At 34.3% G+C, this 25,897-nt stretch overlaps 1 protein-coding gene across 1 annotated transcript in view; it reads left to right on the forward strand.

Annotated features, from left to right (window-relative positions):
* Positions 1–417: 417 nt before the first annotated feature.
* Positions 418–25,897, forward strand: part of phex (phosphate regulating endopeptidase homolog, X-linked) — a 31,086-nt gene continuing 5,606 nt past the window's right edge. Inside the window, exons 1-15 of the mRNA XM_056450902.1 lie at positions 418–790; positions 9,261–9,317; positions 9,523–9,684; positions 9,762–9,845; positions 12,586–12,812; positions 19,092–19,160; positions 19,288–19,404; positions 19,502–19,585; positions 20,895–21,037; positions 21,259–21,352; positions 21,443–21,571; positions 23,485–23,586; positions 23,667–23,744; positions 23,823–23,926; positions 24,015–24,073. Coding sequence (XP_056306877.1) covers positions 667–790; positions 9,261–9,317; positions 9,523–9,684; positions 9,762–9,845; positions 12,586–12,812; positions 19,092–19,160; positions 19,288–19,404; positions 19,502–19,585; positions 20,895–21,037; positions 21,259–21,352; positions 21,443–21,571; positions 23,485–23,586; positions 23,667–23,744; positions 23,823–23,926; positions 24,015–24,073 — 1,633 coding nt within the window. The 5' untranslated portion in view covers positions 418–666. The remainder of the gene's footprint in view (positions 791–9,260; positions 9,318–9,522; positions 9,685–9,761; positions 9,846–12,585; positions 12,813–19,091; positions 19,161–19,287; positions 19,405–19,501; positions 19,586–20,894; positions 21,038–21,258; positions 21,353–21,442; positions 21,572–23,484; positions 23,587–23,666; positions 23,745–23,822; positions 23,927–24,014; positions 24,074–25,897) is intronic.

Consider the following 25,897-nt stretch of genomic DNA (forward strand, 5'->3'; position numbering starts at 1 on the left):
TCTCACGCTGTCAATTAATCTGAAAAATCAGCAGATAGATTCAGATCAGTAACATGCATGATAAAATGTATGGTAGGAAAATTTCAGTAAATGACGTGCTGGCATCAACACACCATGCATGATCCGCATTTAGCAAACATTAGGAGTATAAAAACAGAAGCAACTCATAGTCTCAAACTTAGCATTGAGTAGGCAGAGACGAGATCTCCAAAAAAATAAAAGTAAAATCCCACACACACCTGGAGCATAAGCACAGAGCTGATCCACAGACGCACACACACACACATACAGTACATACAATCATCCCGCCCTTCCTGCAGGATGCCATATAATTACTCCAGTAAGCAAGTAAGGTGCTCCAGTCGGTTCCTCCTACTCCTGGATCTCCAAACTCTCTCATATTCACTCTCTCTCTTAATCCCCTCCCTCCTCTCTCTCAGTCCGGGACGCTCTTTTGGCAAGTAGAGCATGACTTTCTCCATCTGCCACTGATCAGAGACCTGTGAGGGCAAGACCACCTCTGTGGAGCATTCCAGAGCTACCACAGCAGCCTCTGACTCCAGATCAGGATTGAAAAGTGCGTGTGTGTTTGAGGGCCAGGCGGGGTGAGAAGCGGGTGAGAGGGAGGAATAGAAAGAGAGAGAACGCTCTAGACTTAGTGGCAGTATGGAAATGGAGAGGCTGGGGAGAGGAGGAACCAAAGCGAGCGCGGGCCCCAACACTCTCCTGAAAGCTGCACTGGCTGTGTGTGTGTGTGTCTGCATCGCACTGCTGATCGCCGTCATCACGGGTGAGTCGACCGCATGTGCTGAGATTACTACTTGATGATAATGGATAATATTATACACTCAATTGAACAAACATGTATAGCAATAAATATGTATACGGATGGATAAAGACAGAACAATCGGCATTTAAAGATCCAACATATATGTATTAGTAGAATGATAAAAAAAAGGGATAAACATGTAAATAAAGTAATGGGTCTTAATCAAATATATCGCAAATATATAAATAAAGTGATATATAAACAAAAATATACTTATGAATATGTAAATGGAATATGCTAATTTATCCATAGATACAGTCAAGCCCCAGGGGTATGAATAATTTCGGGCTTGACTGTGTAAATTTAGCAATAAATATGTAAACAGATCGAAAGGCAAATGTAAATAAAGCGATAGACAGACAGATAGATGTAAATGAAACGATATTTAGTTATTCTACTTACACATTTACATATTCATAACTAAATATTGTTTCATTTACATCTATCTGTCTGTCAAACGCTTTATTTACATATTCGCCTATCTATCATCCATCCATCGCTTAAAATACATATTTTACTTACACATTTACATATTCATATGTATTTTAAGCGATGGATGGATGATAGATAGGCGAATATGTAAATAAAGCGTTTGACAGATGTAAATGAAACATCATGTTATGAATATGTAAATGTGTAAATAAAATATGTATTAAGCAATAGACATTTAAATTAATCAAATAAGAGAGATAGGGATGGATGGATGGATAGATCGATAGATAGGCGAATATGTAAATAAAGCGATAGACAGGTAAATGAAACTATACATTTTATTCTCATATTCATAAAAGTATATTGTTTAATTTACTTCTGTCTATCGCTATTTACATATGTATCTATCTATCTATCTATCTATCTATCTATCTATCCCATTGTTTATATATTTGGTCAATGTACATATCTATTGCTTAATATCTATTTACAAACTTACATATTCATAACTATATATTAAGCAATATATATGTAAATTTATCAAATATTAGCAATGAGATGGATGCTAATTAGGCTATACATATAATAAAGTAATGAATAATATATAATGAATGTATGAATAAATATGTGAACAAAGTAATATAAAACACAAAGAATGATCAATAAACGCATGCAAACATGAATGAAAATAAAGTGACATGTAGATGGATAGAGGGTCAACTGGCTGTGTTTAGATGTGTGTGAGATTATTTTAGGAGTATATACGGTTACACACGCAGCGTGTCTTTTGAAGGCTGTAATTAGCACAGTCAGTAGGAGCTCTGCTTGGCAAACTTGCATATGTGTCTTTAAAGTTTTGAGGCTGGAGGCTTCCGAGCGCATTTTTCGGAGTTGTTTGTGAATGTGGGTGTTTCAGTGACTTCATGAACGAGTGTGTTCTTAAAGGGATAGTGGACCTAAACATGAAACTTTTTGTCTTTATTTACTCGTATGGTTTAGTTCTGTGAGGGTGGAAAAAATATGTTTAGGAGAGTGTTCGTGCTGCTCTTGTCTCCAAAAAGAAAAAAAAAATGGAAGTATGAGGTGACCACGGGCTGTTAAACTTTAGACGACCCATAAAAGTGGCTCAACTTGTTGAATGACATGCGGTGCATAAAAAAAGTGGGGTGATTGGCTAGGAGTTCATTTTTGGACAAACTGCCACCTTAAAGACCACAGAAATGGGGCGACTTGAATGTTCACCTCACGACATGCTGTTGAAGTCTACGTAGATGTATTTTGGGATTTTGCTTTCTGGGTGGTGTACAGTTGGTGTACAGCAAATAAATGATGTTCTCATTGTTCTCAGTTGTTGAGGGCTGCCTGCATATTTGCGGTGAGACTACAGTGTAATTATGCTCATTTCTGTCTGTACATATTCTAGTCACACACGCACACACATATGCGGTTGTGTGTGCTGGTTGTGGGGATAATGAGGCTCAGTCCCACGAGGCTGGGTGCTGGATCCTGCTGTGGTCATCTGCTGTCCAGTTGTGGACTCAACCATAAACACAGGCCCTTAAAAGCAATGCTTGTCTGATTTCACAATGTACTTAGTTTTGCACTCCCTCAAATTCATTGAGACCGATTATTACATGGAAAGTGCACACTTATCAGGTTTCAGTCTGATGAAATGGATATTGCAAAATATTTAGTGTTTTATTTTTTTTATACATTGCTCCATTAACGTGAGAATTCAGTATTTGCAGTGATATTGAAATATCATAACACTGTGGAAATCTTTTTCCTGATTGTCTTTTGCCTTTGTTAACTGGATAATGTCCAAGGAAATTACACACATGATTAAAACTGCATCCCCTCCACCTTTATCAATGAAAATATATACAAAAGTAATGCATCTTTGCAGAGCTCATATTAAATTCAAATAAAAAAATTCCAGGATTTTTACATTCTGTTTTTTAATTATTAAATTAAATTTAATTAATTTATTAAACATTTAATTATAATTAGGGCTTCTGGTTATGGTGGCGGAGCAGTCACATTGTTACCTCTCTGTTCACGCTACTGTTGCTTATCCATCTACCCCTATGATCTACTATACACCATCTTTTTCCTCTTTGTTATTTTGTTTAACTGCTGATTGATCCATGCCCAAGCCTTCAAAACACAACAAGCTGAACCATTCTCGAGTCATCACGGAAGACTGTACTGATTTTAGCGAGGCTAGCGTTAGCAGTGATCACTCGATTAGCCATGAAAGTTTGCTAACTGATTTCTCACGGTTAAACACATCACCAATGTTGTCGCAGAAGAAGGTCAGCGAACGCAAACGATGATACTACTCCTTTGCCAAACTAGAATCTTGACTGGATGTTAAAGTCAATAGCATCATCAAACGCATTGACGAGGTCTCTGCCGTTACCGACTCTCTTGGGTCTCGTCTGATCGAGACAGAGTCTTGTATCTCCACCATGGAAGATGACAAATATTAAAGGGCACCTAGGTTACCCCTTTTTTCAGATTTAATGACTCTTTTGTGTCTCCAGAATGTGTCTGTAAAGTTTCAGCTCAAAACACCCATCAGATTTTTTTATTATACCTTTTATAAGTTTCTTTTTTTATACCTTTTTTTTAAATCAGCTTGCGGTTTTGTTGTACTGCACCTTTAGGCTAGTCCTCCCCGCCCACCGTTTCTATGTGCCTTTCTGTGTGCCTAAATCTCCTCCCTCGGCAGATTCAGACAACAGACAGACATAAAGGAAGCAGATCTCATGTGGCGTCTGTGAGAAATACTACAGTAAGAACTTTACCAATGAGTATTTGATGCATTTGTTGTTGATTTGCAACGATGAGTCACACACAATGTTGTTACAAAGTTCATGCGCACACACACATCCTATGTCAAGTCGGTCTGAAAACCACTCCAATTGGTCCACAGTCTTTGTTGTTAAATAATAAAAAAAAAAGACAGTGTGTTTATATCACCCCAATATGACGGTCTATACACTATACCTACACACATCTGTCCAAACAGCTTGAAAAAGTAGAATTTTTTTTTTTTTTTTTTTTTTTTAAACTATTTGCACTTGAAAAACTGAACATGACACTAAGAAGATCACAAATCTAGAGGGACTATCTAGATTAGACAATTATACTTGATTAACAATTGTATACACTGCAATCAGTGCACCTCTGTAACAAGATTACTGGTGTCTTCTAAAAAGCATATTTCTTTTGGTAATTTTTTATTTTTTTTTTAATTACATTTTGAGTAAAAAACACTATATATTTAAGTTTACAAGGGATATCGTTTAGATGGGGACAAACAATAAAACTAAAAAAACATTTAAATTGAACAAATTATGTATAATTACTTGACTTTCAAGTTTGTAGTAGTGTAATTATTTTGTCTAACATTTTGAAGAAATTCTTATATGCTTTATCGTTTTGTCGTATATGTAACTTAATGTTATTGTATGTGTGATGTTTTGTTTTTTTTTTTTTTTTTTTTTTTTTTTTTTTTTTATAGGTGGGCATAGATAAAAAAAAAAAATTTAATCTAGATTAATTTCGGAATTAAAATGGCTCATTTGAATTCTGCCGAAGTTATTCAGAATATGTGTACACAAATAATTAGTCCTGAGAACAGGTTTCTCAAGCCAGTTGGCGCATTAGACCAGGGGCTCATCTCTTGTTTCCAAAATGCATCACAAACTGCTTGAGAAACTGTTGTACTATGATAATTGATGAAAATAAATTGTTCAATAAGATATACTTGTTTACTGACTGTTTCAGTTAAACATGAATTTTAAACTGTAGACCTACATGAGCTCAAAACAGGATTTTTTTTTTGATTACCTTAATGCGACAACAGTCATAAATGAACTAAACAGAAATGGAATTAAGATATGCAGAGTATGCATGTATTAGCGACAAGATGCAACAAGACCTCACGCACATAGACACACACACACATCGCGAAATGCGGAAGTTTTTTTTTTTTTTCTGCGTGCGTTAGTAAATTCCATAACACTCTCAGCAGTCCTTATTCCTTATTTGCGTTGAAAACCTCAATTTGTCACGACTGCATGTTTATAACTTAAAGTGAAACTGCAGTTAAAGTAAAACTACCGAGCTGCAGTTAGTCAGGCATCCTGCTGATTTGATTCAGAAGGGCACTTATTTGTCAGACAGCTCACTGGTCAGGTATACATCCGCGCTAAAATATCAATGTGAAAGTCATCATAGCTTGCATAGAATAGACCCACTGACCCAGCTCCCAACCCAGCTTTGAGAATAGATTAACGGAGATCTTTTTTTTTTTATCGCACGATCAGAGTCTCTCATTAACACAGCACGTTAACACCGATAACGCCCCACTAGTAGTTTTTTTTTATTTATTTTAGGTCGCCTTTTAAAATCTGGCAGGGGGCAACAGATGAAAATTAGCCCTTGTGGCTAACTCTGGCTTATTTATAGTTCTACTGTTGATTTAATGAGCATTGTCCCTGTTAAATAAATAAATTTCAATTCAAATGTCAAGCAGATTTATTTTAAAGGATACCTATTATGCAAGAAGCTCTTTTATAAGGGGTTTAAACGGTTGTGTGGCAACCGTGTGTTAATATAGCCAGCCTCTTATGGAAATAATGAATTCTATTTTTTTTATAATCCCACTTGATAAAAACAGTCTGCAGAAATACTTTGGTTGACGTTCTCCCTTAGTAAGTGTCATCAGAAGGGAAAAACCCTGCCCATTAGTGTTGATCTTTTCCTCGTTAGCATAATGAGCACCGAGTACGAAGCAGTAGTTTGCTATTAGAGGTTTCACCAGAGTATTAAAAATGTAGAGTTTTAGGCCCAATCCCAAATACTATTTTTAACCTTGAAACAGTGTGAAAGGGAAGGGCTTCAAACCCCTAAGAAATGGGATACCGCTACAACACCTGCACACGTCATCATATGTCATCTCAAGCTCTTCTTACGAGATCGACAATTGCTGCTGTAATTATTCCAGTTGCATTATTTTTTGGTACTTATCTTCAGGAAATCACTGAAGGCATGTGTCATGTTATTATAACCATATAATGTGGCAATAAGATCGGAACTATGTGCATTTTCACAGTGGCCATATTCATCTATGTAAACACACCAAAAACAACATTAAAGCTCATTCCCAGCCACTTGACTCTTCTGACAGGGTATTCCAGTGTCATCGAGTGACAGAATGTTGTGGGACTGCTATACAGGAGTTATTATTAGGAATTATAGATAGTGAAATTTAAATTTTTTTTTTTTTTTTAACAAAAGCATGACGGTAAAACAAACATAAATGTTATAAATGTCTTAAAACATGCTTGTTTGCTGTAAAAATTCATACTCATTTGTGCATCTCTTTACTTCTATGTGCAGCCATGCTGCTGTTGTAGATGATGTATTCTGGGAAATTTTCTTGCCCCTTGGTTTCGAGTGTGGTCCTGAAAAAAAATCTGTTTCATGGGTTATCTAGCCCTTCCTCTTAGCCCTACGCCTTCAAGCTAAAGAGAGTTGCGAAAAGAGGAAGGGCTAAGGGCTAGAATTGGACTAAATACTTAATCCTGTTTTGAATCTGCCACTATGGTGACTTGCAGAAATTTGTAGCTCCGCCCTCTTCTAAAAAGGGCACAATCTCATTTGAATTTAAAGCGACAGTCCTTAAAACAACACAATTGGGATCAAAGCCTAAAAGGGGCAGTTTCGAAGAGTTCTAACATAATGTGTGTGTAGTATTTTGAGCTGAAACTTCACATACACACTAGGGACATCAGAGACTTATTTTACATCTTATAAAAAAGGAGCATAATAGGTCCTCTTTAAATGCAAGTAAAAAAAGTGTTCACTGTGTTAAACAAGATAGCTCACTCCCATCCTTTCCAATGAAGATGGTACATGACATATTGCTAGCAGTTCATTTAGAAAGGGATGTAGTTATTAAACGGATTTTTTGTCAATTCATTCAGTTTAAAAACAAGCATATTGGAAAGAATAAGTCCTTCTTCTGTGCAACCAAGTAAAATAACATTAGTTTCCTATAAATGAACAGAGATGTATAAAGTACTAGAGAACCAGACTTAAGTAAAAGTACAAGTACTCTATCAAAAAGTGACTTGAGTAGAAGTAAAAGTGCTCTTTAAGCACCATACTTAAGTGGAAGTACTAAAGTATTCAACATTTTTTGTACTTAAGTATTGCAAGTAGTTTATTTCAAAATGTACTACTCAAGTACTGAAAGTAAAAGTACAAGTATTGTGTAATGTAGTTATTAAAGAATGCAGTCAAAAGACATCATATTGTTTTGTTTATTTTAAATGTCTTTTTTGGGGGCACGTCATTAAGCAGAACGAAAAGAAACATGACTTACAATACTGTTTTTCTCTCACGCTTGAACCACAGATCTGACAGATTATAACAGCTTTAACACACACCTTTCAAAGTTGTGTGTCACAAAAACAGTCCATAATCCACTCAAAACGCTATTGAAACCCATTTTCGGAGCACAATTTACTGGTTGTAAATGCTGTAAACGAACGTTCTAATTCAATTGATTTTGTTTTTATTGTAAAAAAAAGAAAACGTGTATATTACTGTGTTAAATGAAAATCTGAAATATTTTATGGCTTATGGCTATGATTTAGTATTCAAAAATGTTTCATTTTGATTATGTTTTAATTAAATTGGTCTTAAACTTCATATTTTTCACATTTTTATAGTATATTTATTCATTCTGGTACTTTTACCATAAACCAACATCTCAACCATTTGGTAGAGGCTGATATTTTAGAAATTATGGGATGTATTAGGGGAAGATGTATTGATTGTGTTAACTAGCGACATTAGGAGTTAAGAAATGCAATAAATAAAAAAATTCTATTGTTTTTTTTCTTGGTGTGACAGTTAAATGGTTACTTGTAATAAAATTGTGTCCTTTAATACAGCAGTAATATATATGAACTGTACCCTTAATTTGACCCGCTCAAAGAAAACACTCTTTCTGAATGTATCAAACAAAACTCATGCACAGAAGACAGCATGAGCATTTATAGCAAATAAACTAATGTAAATATTCTCCCGCCTGCTTTTTAAACGCTGACAGGCGAGGTCTTACAACCCTTTGACAGGTTATTGTCTTCATCTTCTCAACAGAAAGGGCTGCTATCGGCTTTAGAAATGAAAGCGTTGTTCACTGATGGCGGGAAGAACAGCCGCGGTTACAGTCTATGTATGTATAATACGCGGTTATCACAGGTAATTTATAATAGACACAGTGGAGAAAACTTGCACCTCATACACGCCCAGGTCTGGATCCACAAGTATCGCTTTAACAGCCAAGAGGAGATGAACAGTTGAGTCTCACAACATTTCTCTGTAGTAGTGAAATAGCAGCTCGTGTTCTGTGCCGCCTTCACTCGCCCTCGCGCCTCCGTCCTTCGCCATAGTATTGCGACACCGCACATACGAGATAAATGACGTCAGTACGTAATAACCCGTTATGATCTATTACTGAACCGATATCGACCATTTTGACACCTCTAGTAACGAGTAACGATGCAGCTCATAAAAAATCTATCGGAGTAAAAGTATTAAACTCATCGAAAATATGTACTTAAGTAAAAGTGGAAGTAGGAGAAAAAAACAATACTCCAGTAAAGTACAGATACTGCCTTTTAGTACTTAAGTACAGTAGTGAAGTAGTTCTACTTCGTTACTATACATCTCTGTAAATGAATAATATAACCTAATTAGCTGGACCATACTATAACATGTTACTCGTCTCCATGCACAGTTGGTATATGTGCAGCTTGTTAGGAATGTGTGTAGTAGAGCATGCACTGTTTTTGTCCTGGGATCCAGAGCATGGACAGCTGAAGCCCAAGCGCAGTGGGAACTGAGTATGTGTGTGTGCGTGCGTGCATTTGTGAATAGATTGGTCTGTTTGACATTTTTTTTCTCTCTCTTGCAGTATCCCAAAAAGCAAGCAATGAAGACCTCTGTCTCGGCCCACACTGTATTGAAGCAGGTAAACGTACTGTATATCTTATACTAGCAACAAAATGTAACATGAACATCACATCTCCCAGTAGACGACCAACTAGCAATTTACTAAACAATACTCACTTTTGCCTTAACTGAATCATAATGTCCGCTTATTACGCTTGAGTTGAAACACTGTGTTTAGAATCACTGTAATGCTGAATGTGTGTTTGCTGATGTGTCCTCTCCAGCCGGATCTATCCTGAGTAAGATGGATCAGTCAGTGGACCCGTGCGATGACTTCTACCAGTACGCATGCGGAGGCTGGCTTAGGGAAAACCCCATTCCCGAAGACTCATCAAGCTATGGGATTTACCCATGGCTCAGACAGAACGTAGACCTCAAGCTGAAAGGTGCACTGATTCGCATGAACTAAATATACCCTGAGCCCAAATATGGTGATTTTTAATATTAAATATCTGTGCCGCAGAGTTATTAGAGCAGCCTGTGAGAAGTGGAGATATTGAGGCGGTGAAGAAGGCCAAAGTCCTGTACGCATCCTGCATGAATGAATGTAAGAACCACAAAAAAACTCCTGCAAGCTTTCATACATTACATGCTGATTACTTTTTAATTTGCATGCTAAATATCAACATTTACTGTTTGCTTATTTCATATACTGGAGGCCTGTGGAGGTGAAATTCAGATGTGAAAATGGGGATTTGTATGGAGTCAATATAGGGCCATATATACTTGCAAAATAAAAGAGTTTTACAAACAAAGGTATTGAGCAAAAAATAATAAGATAAATGCAAATCATTAATTTAGTCAGAATTATTAGCCTCCATGAATTATTAGCTCCCCTGTTTATTTTCCCCCCCAAATTCTGTTTAACAGATAGATTTTTTTCAACACATTTCTAAACATAATAGTTTTAATAACTCATTTCTAATAACTGATTTATTTGATCTTTGCCATGATAATAGTAAATAATATTTTGCTAGATATTTTTCAAGACACTTTTATACAGCTTACAGTGACATTTAAAAGCTTAGCTAAGTTAATTATAGGCAAGTTCGGGTAATTAGGCAAGTTATTGTGTAAGGATGTTTTGTTCTGTAGACTATCGAAAAAAGGGCCTTCATTTTTTTTTACCTTTTAAAATAGTTTTTAAAAAAAAAACTGCTTTTATTCTAGCCCACAAAACAAATAAACTTTCTCAAGAAGAAAAAATATTATCAGACATACTGTGTAAATTTTCTTCCTCTGTTAAACATCATTTGGGAAATATTTATAAAAGTTATTAAAATTCAAAGGGGGGGCTAATAATTCTGACTTAAACTGTGTATTTGTATGTATATATGTACAGTATATATACATATATTATTTGTTCAGGGTATATGCAGGACTCCTAAAGGTAATTTCAATACCTTTTTAAGACTTTTTAAAGACCTTCTCAGAATATTTTAAAACCTTATCGCCTCAAGTTCTAATCCGTATCAAACCTTTAACTTAATAAACAGTTGTTAATAAACAGTTAGCTAAATAAATCAATGGAGCACAACCATGCAACAGAACTCTGATAAGCTCGGAAGAAGCAAAGCTTGAAAGAATAAATTACGCAGTTGTTTTTAGCAACAGGCTTCAGACACTGTTTGGAGAAACTTGTCTTTCTCCAACCAGGAGTATGCCAACTTACATTTTTCCATTTTGCTGTCTTTTTCACTCTATGGTTTCACTACATGTGGAGAGCGTCACATCACCTTCCGGCGTTTGTCGAAAATCAGGTGACATCATAGAGGAGCTTGGCTGGAGGCTCCCCAGGCCGGACAACCAATCGGGTGGATCGAGCTTGCCGTTGTTAATATTAGAAGGAAAATAAATATTCATGCTTTTTTGGAGTCAAACACTTTGGACAACGCTTGAACACAATTTAAGACCTCGTAAAAACACGATTAAGACTTTTTAATACCTTTTTTTAAAGGCCTTAATTTTCACATAATTTATCGACTTTTAATACTTTAGGACCCTGCGGACACCCTGTTATAGTATATGGGTAAAATATGGTACTGTTAATACTTTCATAAAATGTATATGATTTTTGAAAATCAACCAGTGACCTGACTCGGCCTGACCCCCATTTTGGTAAACACTGTTTTAGTGGAGTGGTTCAAATGTTGAACACACTATTTCATATTTGGAGTATGTTAAACATACTGAACATGGATTGTAAATGAAATGTTAATGTCAAATATTGGAGATGTCATCTGAGGTCCATTTTATAACTCAATCAAGATTAGTCATCAAAAATGTAATGCTTTACAAGTAACAGGCTATTTTGTATGCTTTTTGAATATTTTAATGAGTACATTTTAAAGGTTAAAAATGCATGAATGCTTAGTACACATCAAATGATCTGGACAAAGCAATGCTGAACAGTTACAGTAACAGTTACTTATACATAGTACATATAGTAGGCACATGATACTCTTTTAATCTTTCTGAAAATTCGGCATCAAATTGTGCATTGTTTATTAACGAATTGATGGTAAAATGAAACAAAGGACTCACTTATGTGGTCTGAAATGTCATTCAAAATAAAGTTCATCCACTCCTTCCTGTTGCTGGAATTAAAAAGACAAAGCAAAGACTGTTTCTTCAGAGCTTGGCATTGCACAGCATCCTGCAGTCATCGGAGCATCTTTATTGTTGGGTGTCTGAGTAGACCTGCATTTGCCTCTTGTTATTTACCTACTACAGTGCAAATCAGTGGGTGGAGCTAAACAGGCAGTGATGTAGAAGGTGGTGTTGATCCTCTTCTGTAGAGGTGGAGTTTAGCTGCATTGTTACAAAATAAAATGCCACATTCCACAACCTGTCAGTTTGCCAAATTAGCTTCAGTATAAGTTGTTTTTAGCTTCACTAGAAAGCTTAGAGTTCTGAAACTTAATCATTTCGTAGTGGTGTTGCTCTCCAGTGGATTGGCCTTCATCAGTAACATTTCCATTACATTGATATGAATCAACAGTGAAACTGAACTGAATCAGTTTTAATATAACTAAACTACTACATCAGCTTTCCACACTACTCTCCTCTCTTCTTACTTGCTGGAATGTTCCACAATTGAAATATTTTGGGTTTTTATTCTCTATTCACATAGTAAAAAGTGTTATAGAAATAAAAGGTGCATTTAGTTTAACTGTACAGAACTGCTGAAAAAAAAAAACAATTTAAAACAATTTGTGAGTGCCTGCTTTATTACAACAAATAAATACTTTTGCTTCATCTCCTATTCTCTACCTCCTTCCTGACAGCTGCGCTGGAGGTTGAGGATGCCAATCCTCTGTTAAAGAATCTGAAGCAGAAGGAATTCCGCTGGCCAGTTTTGGGTGATGCCCTGGGCTCTACCTCACGCTGGGTGGAGTCTCAGTTTAACCTGCTGGAGACATTGGCACAGATTCGCAGTCAGCACAGCAAGTCTGTTCTCATCCGGCTTTTTGTCGCTCCTGATGACAAGAATTCTAACCAGTACATCATCAAGGTGAGACTTAAGCACTGTATACACTTGGTATGTAGATCGCAGAATAAATACCCCCACAGGCTTATCAGGAGCTGTTGTATTATGCTGCGATAACAACCACCTGGATGTACTTTGTCCTATTTTTTTTTTGTTTGTTTTTTTTTTGTTTTTTTACTTGGCTGCTTGCCACAATTTTTGGTCTAAAAATTAGACAAAACATTATTCTGAACCATAACAGTTTATTAATTCTTAAATTAAACTCAAAGCTGACAGAAATGAAAATGGCTCATGGAGCATACACTAACCTACAGTACCTATTATTGACTAAGTGAAGCTGAAGCATACAATACTATAACCTGCACGTTATTTAGTCACAAGATGTCACCAAACAGTCAAAAATCCAAAGCTGACAGAAACAAAACTGATTAGATGAAGCATATACTAATCTACATATTATTTGTTTACAAGATGGCTCCAAACAGTCAAATATAGCTGCATAAGCATATCAATAAGAATGTGAACATATGCACTGATGTTCAAGATGACTTGAAGTACCCTAATGAACCTGTGATATTAGTTTCAGAGGTTGTTATCATGGATCCTTACACTATTCTGATTGGTCAGTCGCAACATTCCAAGGTATGTTATTCCCAAATAACAACTGCTGAATAACACAGGCTTATCTTGTAACTTCAAATCAACTTGACCATCACTGAATACGTTCACATCCATATACTTGCATCCACATTCATATGTATCTTCTAGTCTGTCACGCCAAATTTTCTGACTTCTGTATTTGGCCTAATATGTAGATTAGCAAATGCTTCATTCAATCAGTTTAGTTTCTGTCAGCTTTGCATTTTTGACAGTTTAGCACCAACTTGTGACTGAATAATGCACAGGTTATTGTATGCTTCAGCGACACTCAGACAGTTTTGTTTCAATTGCTTTGCATTTAAAAAATTATAAACTATTATGGCTCAGAACACAATTTATGTCAAAGTAGCCATGAAATAAGCAGGACATGTACATCCAGGATGGTTGTTTTTGCAAATAAAAACCCTTTTTAGTCTTATTCAACCCTCTAATAATCACATGCCAATGTTGCTACGATAACAACCTTCCTGGATATACTTTATCAATAGCATAACATATCTGGGAATGTCGTGACTGATCAATTCGAAATGATTTTAGACAGTTTAGAGAGAGAAAAAAAGTTTTCCTACCACTTTCACCCACTTCCAGATGTAATTGAGAACACATTTGATTTGATTTTTGTGGAGTAAACACTCATGTGATTGAATAAATGCAGACAATCACAAAATACTACTCATTTTTTTTCCAGTGACCGAACCTGTGATCATTAGGGGATGGAATGTTATGAAAAAGCACACTAAAATTACTGCATTAAGTGCCAAAACACATTGTTAATGATTAAAATAGTAACTGCATCCACATATTCATTCTTTTCCTGGTCACAAGCCACATAACATGGTTTGGTTAATTCAAAAGCTCTCGTGCGTCACACTGAGCACATCTGTGGAAGTGATGTAGAGCATGATGAAATAAGAGGGTGGTCAAAAGTGGTCATATGTTAATACAAGACAGAAATGGTAGAGCATCACAGCTGACCACATATTAGGTGGGAAAAGAAACCCTACAGTTTTAAAGGTTCTGTATGAAAGTTTTTGACTCTTCTAAAGCATATAACTTTACCATAATGTGTTAGCATGTTTCTTAAATATCTGCAAAGTGAACACTCTTGTTTATCTGAAAAGCCTGTTTCTGAAAGAGAGGTAATTTAACCCAGAGTCAGTTACCATGGTAACTTACTCTGTGAACCTAACCTGGTCAGGAACAAGTTTTATTCTCTAAACTCTGAGTTTGTCGGTCTTCTCCACTTTTTTTTATGAAAAAGTGGTATTTCTCGCCTTAGCCTTATATTTTCACCAGTGGTGGAAAGAGTACTGAGAAAGCATACTCAAGTAAAAGTACCATTACTTGCCTAAAAATGTAGTGCAAGTAGAGTAAAAGTATTTGTTGTAAATATTACTCAAAGAATGAGTAAAAAGTAGACCTTTCAAAAGTACTCGAGTAGAGAGTATTATGCTGTAAAAAGCTGATGCATACAGTATACATGTAATTAGTGGATGTGTGTACACGTAACATTCTGTAGTGCTTTATTATTGCCCAACATACACACAACATCATAAGACATTAATATTATGTTCGATTTAGTTCAGTGTCAGGTGACCAAAACTCAATGTCTAGCCAGTGTCTAAGGACAATATTATTTTGATGTCCAATAACGATGTCAAATGATGTTGATTTTAGGTTGTGTTGGAAAGTGACCAAAATCCAATGTCGATCCAACATCTTAAACCAACGTCATATTGACGACAAATACTGAGATTTATTCGTCAGGTATGGCAACCAAAGTCTGATAGACGTCATATTAGTAACGTCCACACAACGTCATTTAGATGTTGATATTTGATTGATTTTTAGGTTGGACGTTGGACCTGACGTTGGGTTCTGATGTCCATTTACAATTCCAAACAAAATGCAACATCCCCATGACGTTGGGGTGCAACTTCAATTATGAATTTTATAATTAATCAGACATCATGTTGAGGTCTTGTGCCTGCTAGGTGTTTAAGGCCATTTTGTTCATCATGCAGTAAACATCTGTCATCTTCTCATCAGTCACATGCATCTAAACAGTCTCTGAGTCAATGCGAGTAAAGATTTTGGCCATCATCTTCGACACTTTTAATGCTTCCAAACAGTTTGCTGCCGTTGTAAAGCGCCCATGTCTTGAGGTAGTTCATTATGATGCGATTTTACTTTCCATGTGCGATTTGATTTACACAGAAATCACATGACTGATTTTTCTAATCCCCATAGACAAGAAAAAGTAAAGTAGTGACTACAGGTTGAAGGAAAGTAGTGGAGTAAAAGTACAGATACTGCACTAAAAATGTACTCAAGGGAGAGTAAAAGTACACATTTTTTAAAGCTGTTTAGTAACTTACAATTCCTGAGAAAAACTACTCACAGTAATTTAAGTATTTGTAATTAGTTACTTTACACCACTGATTTCCACCCACCTATTTTCATGCGCATTTTGGATATGCACATAAAAATATGTTGATGGAAACGCCAAGATGCACATAACAAAATACGCATAAACATATGGCCATAACTGGATAGGATAAACTTTTTATTCGATAAGAAAAGTTATAAACTACAATAAAAACACTTTTACCGAACAAATTCCAGTATGTGCATTAAAAAAAGGTTTGTTATAAGAGATCATATGATGATGATAAATGTGTGTGAATGGACTGACAAGCAGGCTGAGCACATTGTAAAACATCTGAAATGTTGTTTTGGTCATTCTAAAAATTTCTTTTTGCATGGAAACATAGCTATTGCCTACATTTCAGTCACACAAAGAACACCGTCACGAGAATGGCTTGTCCTTTTTTAATAATTATTAGCTTAAATTAACTGACTTCGACAGGGACATGTACTGTAACTAGATTAATGGGATTATTACTCATTCTAAAATAATCCTAATCCTCTTTTTTTAGTACTGCTTACATTTTTAATGCCATATCAACCTCCACCACATGATCAATAATAAAGGCAGACACACAAGTGCACTTTTAAATCTATTAATCTATCTCAATTTTAGAAATGTTATCTTAAACTGATCAACGTGTGTAAAACTGGGAACCTTAAATTAAACATTTCCACAGAACATTAACCTAAGGTTATATGCATTCTTGTTTTTTCAAATTTGTTGTAGAAACGATCCAGTAGCCTATTATGTAATTTAATGCAATTACATCTGAAATAACTTCAAAATTACGACCAATTACCCATTTTCTTTCAAGTGAAAAGTTAATAAACGTCACGCATTACTTATTTTATTACATTTTAAATATTTAAATACTTGTGAACTTGCACATTAACTTGAGCGGCTATGTTTTCCCATGCTAACTGTCTCTGTTTTGCTGATGCAGTGGTGTTGCTTTTTTTTAATATATGGTCATATTTGCTATAACTTTGCAGGAGCACATCAAGTTCAGCTGGAGAAAGAAATTAGTTCAAGTTTAAACTCTTAGTTGGTTGAACCTCCTTACTGAAACAGGCCCCTGAAGTGTTCTGCTTTGAAAATGTGCGTTACGTGCCGGAACGGGTGTCTGTGTTTTGGTTCTTTTAACCCGCCCACTGCCACTTTAGCCAATTATGAAAAAGCATGTGCCTGTGACCGAAATGCGACCTCCGGTGGACAGTAGCAGCCCCGAAATGAGATAGATTCAGAATTCCACAAGGTTATTAATTATCAAATAATATAAATATTACGAATGTAAACATTAGGTGAGCAGGTTACATTGTAACCGCGAGTCCTAACAACACGCTAGGTGATGAGATTTGCAGTGATATACAATTTGGCAGTTTGCTCCAGACGAAAGACGACAGAAATTAAAATACAGTCATTCTGAAGCACAGGATATGCTCTCACTCATGAAATGGTAAGGTTTATAATCTAATTAATGCATATTAAACCTCGTTAGCATTTATTACATGTACTTGAAGTCATAGATCTATAGTTCAATTTCAAATGGTTTATTTTCTTTTCAAGGTCTGAGGTGAACTATCTGCTGCTGCATTCAGTAGTATGGCAGTAAATGTCATGTAAAATGACATTCAAACTCACATTATTAACATTAAACCTAATGAAGCACATAGAGGTGTACCTGAGGTGATCATTGTCTAAGTTTTTTCTTGTTCAACTGCAAGAAATAGAAGCCATTTCTAAAATATATCAATTCTAGTTGGTTGGAACAAAAACTCTATTTAACATAGAAAATATTCCTTTCTTTATTTAGATCCATATATAACTATATGTGGATCTAAATAAATGGATAATTTAAATGATATTATATAAATATATTCTATTTATTCTATTATATAAATAGATATTTAAATCCGCGCTTAGGCTCGATATTCAGGCTCGCTCCTGCTCCTCAATCTGGGGATTTGCGTTTGTTTTGATCCATTAGTGCAATACCTAGTTCAACCACTGGATGTCAAACTTGCATACTGCACCTTTAAAATGTAAAAATTATTATTAATATTTAAATGGTCGAATGTTGTTATCAGGCTAAACCAATGGCTTGAGTTTGCCCTTCCACAAATTGGCCATGTTTTTATTATAGTAAAAGTGTAGTAACCATGTTTTTTGTCATATTGATACTAGGCATGCGACGGTAACAGTTTTCAAGGTTTACCGTGGTTTGGAAAAGTCAAGGTTTTAAAACTGCAAAAATGTTGTTATACTGTTTCTATGGTATATGTCAGATTTTTTTTTAAATTTTTTTTTACTTTTTAGGACCGCAGTATCTCCAGCAGAAAAGATATCCAAAGATGCCGTTTTAAATAGTAAAGAAAACTGTGTTTTTGAAACTAATAAAGACAGCAGAAGGCAATGATTTACTTGAATTATTTAGCTTGACATGTTTAGTGCTCAAATATTTTAAATGTTTTTCAGAATAAAATATATTGGCTGCATCCGAAATCGCCTACTACTCTGTAGGTACAGCATTTAAATTTGACCGATTTAAAAAAAAAAAAAAAAAAAAAAAAAAAAAAGTACTTTCTATACAGTATAAATGTGAGTAGTATGAATGAGCTCAGACTTATTACAGATGCCATTTTGTCATCACATGACATACCCGCTTCACTCCCATTCATGAATTCTCTCACAGTGCATCATGGGATAGTGTAGCATCCATCAGATGCACAATTCAGAATCTCACCGGCAGTAGTACATACAGGTACTTCTCACAGACTGTTTTTCGAATTCAATGATTTTGGACATGCTACTCGGCTCACATACTGTTTTTAGTGTACTATATAGTGTGGAAGTATGATTTGAGACGCAGCCATTGTGTTTAAAGTGGAAATTGTTGGGTTTTCTTTACCCAGACATTTAAAAAATATATATTTTACAGCAGTAATCACAATACCGTGATATTTTAATGCAAGGTTATCATACCATTAGAACCTTATGGATACCATTTGTATTTGTAAGTTTTACTACTAACATGTTATTTAATCTATGGTTAATGTAGGAAAGCCATGTTTATTTTCTAACCACAATTTTTTTTTATTTTTTTGCAAAGGCAAAGTTGTAAGGGTGGTGCAGGACTAACTGTTTGGCCAAACAATATACTATAGAAAATAACATGGGTGAAAAATCTAATTCTCTTTTTCTTTTTCCCCTAGCTGGACCAAGCCTCTTTGTCCCTGTCATCCAGAGAAGATTACATCACCAATACAACAGAGGCACAAATGGTACATTGGTACATCTGTCAACTTGTATATCTTTACACACTGTCGTCTCAGTGAGCGCTGGTTTCATCTCTGCTTTCTCAAACTGTGCTTTTTTTTTTTTTTTTTTTTAAACGTGCCTCTTTTGCAGTACCGAGAGGCTCTTTTAAGGCTGATGGTTGACGTCTCTGTCATGCTTGGAGCCAGTGAGCAGGCTGCCGAGGCTCAGATGAAACCAGTACTTGATTTTGAGATGAAACTCGCACAGGTGAGCGATAAAAGCCAAATTCCTTCTAATCGCTAGCGGTGAAATGAAACCGTGCAGTCAGGGTACTTGATGCTTCAGTGGAGTGTGTCTCTTTTAGATTGTGATCCCTTATGAGAACCGCACCAGTGAGAACATGTACAACAAGTACAGCTTGTCTAAACTGCAGCGCACTGTTCCAGATGTAAGTATTTTATTACTTATGGAAGTATATTAATTGCTATGTCATACTCCACATGTAATTGGTTGTATGCAAATATATGAGGCAGGCTGATTATTAGTCCAGTATTGAGCCATTTTGAGGTGACTGGCATTGGCTGATAGCAGGTGAACAAAAAGGTTAATTGGATTGTTTATATTGACTACAATATTGATTGCATAAATGAATGGCATGTTTCCCAAGCTGAAAAAAAATTCGATTAAAGCAATTTTTAATTTTGAATATGTATATCCCCAACAACTAATTTTGTTTTATATTTTATTTATATATTGTTGTCTATACATGTTAGTTAGTTTATATTTTTTATTTTTTATATATATATATATATATATATATATATATATATATATATATATATATATATATATATATATATATATATATATATATATATATATATATATATATATATATATATATATATATATTTATATATTTATATATATTTATATATTTATATATATTTATATATATATATATATATATATATTTATATATATATATATATTTATATATTTATATATATTTATTTATATATATTTATATATTTATATATATATTTATATATATTTATATATATATATATATATATATATATATATATATATATATATATTTATATTTATATATATATTTATATATTTATATATATATTTATATATTTATATATATATTTATATATTTATATATATTTATATATTTATATATATATTTATATATTTATATTTATATATATATTTATATATATATATATATATTTATATATATATTTTATATATATATATTATTTTAGATTTAATTCAGTTTTATTATATATATATTTTATATCTATCTATCTATCTATCTATCTATCTATCTCTGTGTGTGTTATTTTGTCTTAGTTTGTGTATATATTTTTATTTGTTTTATTATTATTTTATTCACATTTTATTATGTTGTTGTTGTTGATGTTGTTTTCTATTTTTATTTAATTTTATATATTTTGGTTAATAATTTTTTAAATATATTTTATTTAGTTTTAGTTTTTTTTATTCGATCGATCTATGCGTTTATGTATTTTTTTTTTTTTTTATTATTATTATTTATTTTTATTATCACTTTTATTTTATTTTGCTTTACAATAATCTAAAACTGGAACTAATCTAACAAATTAGATAAAACATTTTGTTTAAATGCACCAAAAATGAGAAGCCGGTGTTCCCGAGTCCGCCCCTGTATATACACTGCAGGCAGATATAGAAAAGATTTGAATGTTTATTTTCTCTCTACGCAGTTTAACTGGCTGGGTTTCGTCAAAGCAGTGATTGACACAGAGTTGTACCCGGATCTGAAAATCTCCTCTTCAGAGCAGGTGATCGTACGTGCTCCACAGTACTTTAAAGACCTCTTCAAACTCATCAACGCCACAGACACCAGGTATCCAGACGACTCTGAAACGATTAAAACCTCATTAAAAGCTACATCACAGCCCTGAGGCTCTGTCTGGACATTGTCATTTGTGTGATCGCTGTGTTTTAGCGTGTGCTGTTTATGTTTCCTACCTGTTTATTACCAGCTCTGCTCAATAACAGACTCAAGATTACTCTGTAATTCAGCTGAATGCGTGTGTGTTTTGTTTTTTTCCATCCTCGCCTCAGGACAGTTGCCAATTACGTCATATGGAGATCGGTTTTCTCCCGAATCACCACTTTGAGTAGACGATTTCTCTACAGATACCTGGACTTTGCTCGGGTTAGTGAAACGCCGGCTCATTTGAACCGTCCACCAATCTTTAGATGAAATTAGATTTGCTGGTGTTTAAAAATATCTGTCTTTTCTCAGGTTACTACAGGGACCACCTCTCTGACCCCTCGCTGGGACAAGTGTGTCAATTATGTTGAAAACACACTCATCTATGCCGCTGGTAGGCTCTTTGTTGATAAGCATTTCCAGGAGGACAAGAAACACATGGTACGGCTTTTTTATTGCATTAAATCATGCAGCTATTTATACTGTAGTATATATTATCTATATTTACTTTGCCATTTATAGGAATAAATTACATTTTAAATTATAAAAAAACTGTTTAATATTTAAAATTGAACAATATTTAAAGTGTGTGTAAAAATATATATATTTTTTATTTAAGCTATAATTTTTTCGGATAGTCTTATTGTACAACGATGGTTTGTTCTGTACTTACATAATTACCCCAATTAACCTAGTTATGCCTTTAAATGTCACTTTAAGCTGTATAGAAGTGACTTGAAAAATATCTAATCAAATATTATTTACTGTCATCATGGCAAAGATCAAATAAATCAGTAATTAAAAATGAGTTATTAAAACTTGTGTTTAGAAATGTTGGAATAATGATCTCTGCGTTAAACAGAAGTTGGGGAAAAAGATAAACGGGCTAGTAATTCAGGGGGGCTAATAATTCTGACTTAAACTGCGTGCGTGCGTGCGTGCGTGCGTGCGTGCGTGAATGCGTGCGTGTGTGATAGATAGATAGATATAATATATCTCTTTCTTTCCTTATTACTTTTTTTTTCTTTATTATTTTCGTTGTTGTTGTTGTTGTTGTTTTATTGTTGTGATATTTCATACTAATTCTGTTGTAATTTTCATTTATTCCACGTTTTAAAAAATACTATAAAATGAAGTTAAAACTAGCTTTGCAATTGTAGGAGCAAATTATGTTTCGAAATATATTTCAATACAAAACCGTTATTTAAAAATTGTATAATATTTCACACTAATTCCTTTTTATTTTCATATATATGTTATTCAACTATTTAAATTAATTTATATATATTAAAAACGGTTTTGCAGGAACAAAAGGCATTTTTAAATGTTTCACATCTTAAAAGTAAAACAAAAATATTACAAATAAATTTAAGATTTACATTTTGAATAGATTATAGGTTTTTTACAGTACATAGTTAATTATTTCCCAATATTTGTATTTACTATATTTTCATACTAAATGTATGCATCGATTCATACTGTATAGTAATGAATAACTTAAAAAAATAATAAAATATAAGAGTTCTTTAAAATTGTAATTATAGTTCACCTTATTTTTATATAGGGTTTCTATATAGTTAAAATTCAACATTAGTATTTACTGTATTTTTCTAAGTTGTACAATTTCAATATGCAAATTGGCATGTAACGTGTGTTCTTAAATAAGTGTTTGTGTACAAAAGTGTATAGCAAGTAGTGATGTTGGTTCCACAATTATTATCCATCTCCTGAACAGTTGATGATAATTGTGGAACAAACATCACTACTTGCTATACACTTTTATACACATATACACTTATTTACCAACACACTTTACATGCCAATTTGCACATAACAGCTGCACATATAACGTTGTATATAGTAATTTAGCTGTACATACACTTGTCAGTTTTTATATTTGCATTTACTTCTTGTGTTTTTTTTTTTATATATTTAGTATCTGTTTTTTGTTCTGTGTCTGTAATCATGTTGCACTGTAGAAGCTCTGTCACGAAAACAAATTCCTCGTATGTGTGAACATACCTGGCAATAAAGCTCTTTCTGATATACAGTTATTTTCAGTTATAACATTTCTATTTTTGATCTGCATCAAGTTTAGCAGATATTCAGCTTCATTACAGGAAAATATTACTTTCAAACATACAATAAATAAAAGAAATGTGAATTATTACAGTTGTTTTCTTACTGATTTTGAATTTCCAGCAGATATTACTTCAGTTATAACAAGATTAATTCGGTTTTTGTCTCCATCTAGTGGCACATATTATGAACAACACCTTAAACAAAAAACGCTGGATATTTTATGCTATGCTGATTGAAAAAAATAAATAAATAAGGTTTTATCTTTTATGTAGATGGAGGAATTGATCAATGGCATCCGGTGGGCATTTATTGACATACTAGAAAAGGAGAACGAATGGATGGATGAAGAAACCAAGAGAAAAGCGATAGATAAGGTGTGTAGCAGTGAATTTAAATACACAGCAGGAATGAAACTGATCTCCTTCACCTCATTATTGTCTAAATCTAACTTCAGGCTCATGCAGTTCTACCAAAAGTGGGTTACCCAGACTTCATTTTAAACGACACCTATATTAACGAGGACATCAAACGGGTATGTTTTTTTGTTGTTGATGACGTTCCAGTTTTAATTGTATTCAGCAATCATTGAGGTTTTCTGTTTTTTGCACAGTTGGCGTTCACTATGACTGACTACTTTGGAAACGTCATGCAGACTCTGAAGTTCATCGCTCAGTCTGATATCGGCTGGCTGAGGAAAACAGTCCCACGCACAGAGTAAGCTGTCAGCCTTTTCAAAGCCAGTTTAATGAGACGAGTCTGTCTTTGAACGCGATGAAACGTCACTTTTTCTTATTTCCCTCAGGTGGTTCACCAACCCGACTACAGTCAACGCTTTCTACAGCTCCTCCACCAACCAGATCAGTGAGTTTCACATTTCAGTTGATTATTTAATTCACTCACAGCACTCTTAGTTCTTATTGTGGTTCGGTGAATAGAGTAGTTTGTGGCCAGTAAATTTTGTATTTTACTAAAGTTAAAGATACTATGTTTTTAATACTTAAATAATACTTTTTCTTTTTTAAATACTTTTAAATACCTTTTGAAGGAAAATAAAACTTTAATTCGCAAGGAGGCGCTAGTTTAATAAATTATAAGGATAAATATATAATAATAATAAAAAAAAAAAGCACAACTGTTTTTGGAAATTTTGGAAAGATCATGCAACACTGATGACTGGAGTACTGAAAATTCAGCTTTGCACCAGGACATAATTAAATTTTACAAAAGTATTAAAATAGTCTTTTTGAATCCAACAAAATTTCCTAATTTTACTGTCATTTTAATATCGTAAATCCAACATTGGTGAATATTGAAATTAATGATTTTGAAATGTAGGAGTACATGATTGTGTTTTTGTGGGGGATTTTTAAATCATCAAAACAATAGTAATAATAATAATATAAATATTTATGTTGTTATTAATACCCTTCAAACCACAAGGTTTTATCTACATCACTGGCCACTTTATTAGGTACACCTGTCCAACTGCTCGTTAATGCAAATTTCTAATCAGCCAATCACATGGCAGCAACTCAATGCATTTAGGCATATAGACATGATCAAGACGGTCTGCTGCAGTTCAAACCCAGCATCAGAATGGGGAAGAAAGTTGATTTAAGTGACTTTGAACGTGGCATGGCTGTTGGTGCCAGACGGGCTGGTCTGAGTATTTCAGAAAATGCTGATCTACTGGGATTTTCACACACAGCTGTCTCTAGGGTTTGTAGAGAATGGTTGGAAAAAGAGAAAAAATCTAGTGAGCAACAATTCTGTGGGCATAAATGCTATGTTGATGCCTGTGGTCAGAGGAGAATGGCCAGACTGGTTGGAGCTGATAGAAAGGCAACAGTAACTCAAATAACCACTCGTTACAACCGAGGTATACAGAGAAGCACACTGAACACACAACACATCCAACCTGGAGGCGGATGAGCTACAGCAGCTGAAGACCACACCCTGGGTGCCAGAACAAGAAACTGCGGCTAAAATTTGCACAGGCTCACCAAAATTGGGCAATAGAAGATTGGAAAAACGTTGCCTGGTCTGACGAGTCTTGATTTCTGCTGCGAAATTTGAATGGCAGGGTAAGAATTTGCTGTCAACAACAGGAAAGCATGGATCCATCCTGCCTTGCTGACAATGTCCATCCCTTTATTACCACAGTGTACCCATCTTCTGATGGCTACTTCCAGCAGGATAACGCATCATGTCATAAAGCGCGAATCAACTCAGACTGGTTTCTTGAAAATGACAATAAGTTCACTATATGCAGATGGCCTCCACAGTCACCAGCTCTCAATCCAATAGAGCACCTTTGGTATGTGGTGGAATGGGAGATTCGCATCATGGATGTGCAGCTGATAAATATGGACCAAAATCTGAGGAATTTTCAAGTACCTTGTTGAATCTATGCCACAAAGGATTAAGGCAGTTCTGAAGGTAAAAAGGCGGTCCAACTCGGTACTAGTAAGGTGTACCTAATAAAGTGGCTGGTGAGTGTATTTGGCAGCAAGATTTTAATCAATAATTTTAATTCATGGGTTTTTTTTTTTATTATTATTATTAGCCATATGATGTTTAACAGCAAGTATATTTTCACAGTATTCCCTCAATTCTATTTATTAAAAAAAAATTATATTGGCTACAGAACAAACCACTCTTCTCCAGTGACTTCTAATTAATAAA

This window comes from Danio aesculapii, chromosome 24, assembly GCF_903798145.1.
Source record: "Danio aesculapii chromosome 24, fDanAes4.1, whole genome shotgun sequence".
Lineage (NCBI taxonomy): Eukaryota > Metazoa > Chordata > Actinopteri > Cypriniformes > Danionidae > Danio > Danio aesculapii.